The following is a 4,963-nucleotide window of genomic DNA, read 5'->3' on the forward strand; positions in this document are numbered from 1 at the left end:
TTACTCTCTATAATGCTTTTGAAATAATAAATTCTTTAATATTTTCGTTTAATTTCAGCAGCTTGTGTTGAAATAATTTAGTTCATGAAATACATTTACTCAGAGAGTTTGTTGTAGAAGTATTAGATAAATAGGGCAAAGCATTTTTAAACATTCATAATTTATTTGATGAAATCGTCAGATATTTTTGAATATAAATCGACAGCTTTTTTTAAATTGCAATAATACACGAAAAAAATTAGAGAACTAGCAGTAATATTAAAGCTGATTAACCTTATCAAATGCAGATGTAAAATGTAAATAAAATCGGAAAATTTCAAGGAATTAAGAGGAACTTAAAATTTTGAAGTGATGCAGCTCTTTTTATTCCCATTTTTTTTTACTCTCTAACATAATCGTCCCGCAGTGGACTAATNATTTATGCAATTCTTCCTTTGGCACTCTTGAATTCAAAGTGCTAGACAACTGCTGATCAAACTTTATTATTCATTCCACTTGTTATTTCGTAAGAAGTTTGATCTTTTTCACTTCTTCAAATGTTTTCAAAATCTAATCATTTCTTTCAAATGTTTTCAAAAATTCCAAATGCCCGAAAATTGATTGCTCAAATTTCGATTAAAAGATTTCCATGAAACAAGCAATTGCTCTCAAGTCTTATGAAAAAAATTTCTGCTCTGCAGTGGGAGAAAATCAGAAAATGCGGCCAAAATTAGAAAATTAACTTCAATGTTCTAAAAATTGATCTATCTATAGGTTTTATTGGGTCGCTGATTTCAAATATGAAGTCAAAATTTCAAAAAAACAAAATGGCGGATCCAAAATGGCGGATGATTACTGAAAAAAATTGTAAATAAATAAATAAAAATTATTTATTAGAAGTTTTTTAGATCTTTGATTACAAATTTGTGGTTAATAATTTTAATAAATAAAGTAATGGATGTAAAATCGCAAATATTTATCAAAAAAAATTTAAACTAAATAAATTGAATCAAAATATTTAAGATTGTTAATTACAAATTCGATTATCGAATTTAAAAAAAACAATGAATCTATTATGCAAGATATAAAAAATTTTAAAAATGTTATAACAAAAATAATAATCACATGTTTATTTTTATAATTTTTTTCATTAATTTTATCACTATTATAAAAATGACACGAACTATAAAAATCGATATATCAGCCAAATTCGCAAATATTCGCAGCTAATTTTTTTTAGTTCTTGAGTATATATACCAAACAAATGTACAAATTTTTTTTTTACCTCGGCAACGTAAGGCTTTTTTTTACAGAGCACCCTAAAGTTGCAATTTCATTGTGCAGGGCAGAAATAGGGAAATAGCTCTGCTGGTTTTAATAGTATTTATATGAAATAATAAATTCATATCTATCTTAGAAATACATTTATGTATAAATCATGCATAGTTTTAATATTTTTATAAACCAAAAAAATCATGCATAGTATTAATACAAACCAAAAGAACAAAATACACCGTCATATTCCTTGGACATTTTACTACAAAAAAACCATATTGAGATTTTTTTTCTTATAACTTCATTTTTTTTATTTTTGACCGCAAAAAATGATTTTTGTTCCACAGTGCTCTGGAGCAATTATAATTAAAATTCAACCGAAGAGGCATTCTCATCGCATTTAGATTTGCATGAATCAGATAAGAAAAATTAATTGCGTTTGAACCTAGTTTCTTTAGGAAACTAGCATTAAAATCAGTTGTTAGGAATATCGCTGCAAACAACCAAAGCACTACCTACTACACTACATTTTAAGTAGCACACAAACTACGGAAAAAGTAGCGATTACAGCACTTTCGCTATTTCTGACAACCGGTGTCAGACTATGATCGAAATTATACAGAACAAATTTTGCAAACAGAAGTTTATTAAATTTCATATCATTACAAATGATTATAATTTGTATATGTTATCTATAAAGCTGCATTGGCTATCAAAATGGGCTACAGGTGACGTAGAGTAGAACTCTCTTCCTATGGCAACAATTCGCATGCTTTCCTCAATAGCGTGTGGAGAGTCGTAGGAGAAGGAAGTACGTTAGTTTCTCTCTTGATATTCAAATAGATTTAAAAATTTAAGTTAGGAAACTATATGGAACTTAAAACTACATTGAACATAGTTCTAAAAGAAAACGCCGTGGAAATTTCGAAAAAATAATTTTGACACCTAATTACGTAAAATATTAAGAGGGAATAGGGCGGGTCAAGACATGGAACTGGTCTTCTCCCCAGATGGTCTATTTGAGCGTTGCGATCGCGAATAATACGCCACTCTGTAGTAGTTTTTGGAACTAAATCATTTTGCTTGATAGTTTTTCGTCATTCAATTTACCCCTGCCTAATTTTCACAAATGTATGCTGCTATTTTATGTAAACTGCTTACAAGCTTTAATTAAATGCAGACTTTAATTAAAGATTTAAACGAGACTGACCTTTCAAGGTATTTGTTTGCGATTTTAATAGAATTAAAATATTTTTATGCAGATGGTCTTGGTAATGCAATGTTAGGTGAATTTCAACACTCCTAAGGGCTTAAACCAATGAAATGTGAATATTTACTTTCGTGAATTTTATTTTCGAGTGACACGTCACGCTGTTGAGAGAAACAAGAGGTGTCATCTTTCAACGAAAGATATTTTCGTAGTGGCTATTGCTTGCCGGCATGGCAACATACTGTTGCCATGCCGGCCAGGTGGCCGAGCAGTTAGCGTGCCTGGCTGTGAAGCCAATAGCTGCGGGTTCGAATCTTGCTCAGGGCATGGATGTTTCTCTCTGTGTGTAGCCCTCTGTTGTGCGTGACGTGTGAATGTCCCCCACCCTATAGGCCTGCTTAATATGAACCAAGTTTTTGGACTGATTTAAATTGATGGAAACTTGTTTTGTTTGTAGCTTTGATCGTGTAAACGATCATCCAAGTTCTTGGTCTAAGTCCTTGGATGATAGTTTCGTCGTCCAAGTTTTTCCTTTCTTAACCAACAATCAGCTTTTCAAGCTTTCTGACGTCAACAAGCAGGTATCAGATAATGTCATTTTGTAGTCCGTTTTCATATATTTTAATCAAAATAAATTAATCTTTTATGGTCTATTTGTGTTATTATGATTTTATTTTAATTTATTTAGTAATTTTGAATTCATGTAAGTATGATTTTGCAATGTTGAATATGAACAATGCGCTTGAGCAGGTTTTTCATCCGACCAATGAGAGACATTCAAGAACTTGAATAGTGCCGACGAATCATCCAATTTCCAGGAGAGAGAAATTTCTTCAAGTTTTCGGATTCAAAAACTTGGACCGTGTAAACAAGCCTTAAGAACAGGCATCTGTGACAGTGTGGCGTGGGTAATGTTGCTCGCCTCCGTGACTTGGTGCTCACAAGGCAACGTAAAATGAGCAACACTTCCGACACCTTCCATAGCGAAGAACGCTCAGTGCCTGCCATTAAAAAAAAATACTGTTGCCATACCAAGAAAATAAAAAACGTTATCAAAGTAAAAAAATCATGTCTTGTCAGTATCTCACAATAAGTCCTTGATCCTGATCTTTCTTCCACTCAACTATTTACAAAAATGCATACATGAGCGCATTAATCACTGAAGACGTCATGTTTCGGGCCTCTTCTTATCTTCAGGTCCATGCGTGCATCGAAGAAAAAGAGGCTCAAGTATCCATAGCAGACCAACACACCCTCCAATCAGTCCGTTTATATAAAATATATAGTCATATGATCCAATTGTATCTCTGAAAAAACCTGGAAAGAAAATTGTTAATTGTCAAAGATTGATAAAATGTCAGAATCCGAGATAGCATTATAATTTTAGTCTGCGTATAATATTTATTATACACACACATATAGAGTGTTTCGTACGTGTAGCACTATGAAACATAAATTGTGGATGTAAGCAGAGATGGACATTTGTCATTCAGAATAATGACTAAAGAATGATGAATAATTATTCAAAGTCTTTCTGAATAATGAATAAAGCTTTGATTGGTTCCTATAACAATAAATGTTTTTGCTACTTTTCGGGTAGCGAAAAACAGCCAAAAAATGTAGACCTCCACCAACTTTTATTTATTTATTTTTATTTTATTTATTTTTAAACATTTATTTATTTTTATTTTATTTATTTTTATTTATTTTTATTTGAATTTTCTTGCGCCTGACTGACCAAAACGTACAATGTTTTTTCTCCACTATTTATCACAATATTTCCAAAGATTTTATGTTTTTCTCTTTTATCACAATATCGTTTATTTATTAATAGTATTCATGCAGTTTTTTTTTCTTCCTTTCCTGACCGTAGATTTTTGAAATATATTGGGGTGCTAGACAACTGCTGATCAAACTTTATTATTCATTCCACTTGTTATTTCGTAAGAAGTTTGATCTTTTCCTACGCCATTGGAAATATAAAAAAAATTAAAGCGCAATTCGATAACTTTATAGTAATTAATTAAAATTTTTAGTAACTTTATATATTCAAATTCATCATTATTAGTTATTTTAATTAAAAGCTATAAAATTATTAATTACTTACGCCAGCTGCATGCTGTTTTTTGTATTGTATATTTTTAAAATATTTTCGAGTGCTAAACATCTGCTTAGGAAATTTTATAAATCATGTTCCTTGTTATTTTTTAAGATTTTATTCTTTTCCTACTCCATTGGAAACATAAAAAAATAATAAAAAAGCAATTCGGTAACTTAAGTAATAATTAATTCAAATTTTTAGTAAATTTATACATTCGAATTCATTATTATTAGTTATTTTTGAATAAAAATCATTAATTACTTGAACCAATTGATGATTAGTATCCTAGTTAGCGCATATAGTTATTCAAACCTTTTACTTAGAGAGTTAAAAAAGTTACATGATGAGATAAAAATGTGACACAATTTCCTCTCTGTATACTAACAACGACACCATGT

General features: G+C 30.3%; 1 protein-coding gene across 1 annotated transcript in view; it reads right to left on the minus strand.

Moving 5' to 3' along the window:
- Positions 1-530: 530 nt before the first annotated feature.
- The window catches only part of LOC107448350 (uncharacterized), a 15,203-nt gene continuing 10,770 nt past the window's right edge, over positions 531-4,963 (minus strand). Inside the window, exon 4 of the mRNA XM_071179356.1 lies at positions 531-3,781. Coding sequence (XP_071035457.1) covers positions 3,633-3,781 — 149 coding nt within the window. The 3' untranslated portion in view covers positions 531-3,632. The remainder of the gene's footprint in view (positions 3,782-4,963) is intronic.

Source organism: Parasteatoda tepidariorum, chromosome 4 (assembly GCF_043381705.1).
Source record: "Parasteatoda tepidariorum isolate YZ-2023 chromosome 4, CAS_Ptep_4.0, whole genome shotgun sequence".
NCBI lineage: Eukaryota > Metazoa > Arthropoda > Arachnida > Araneae > Theridiidae > Parasteatoda > Parasteatoda tepidariorum.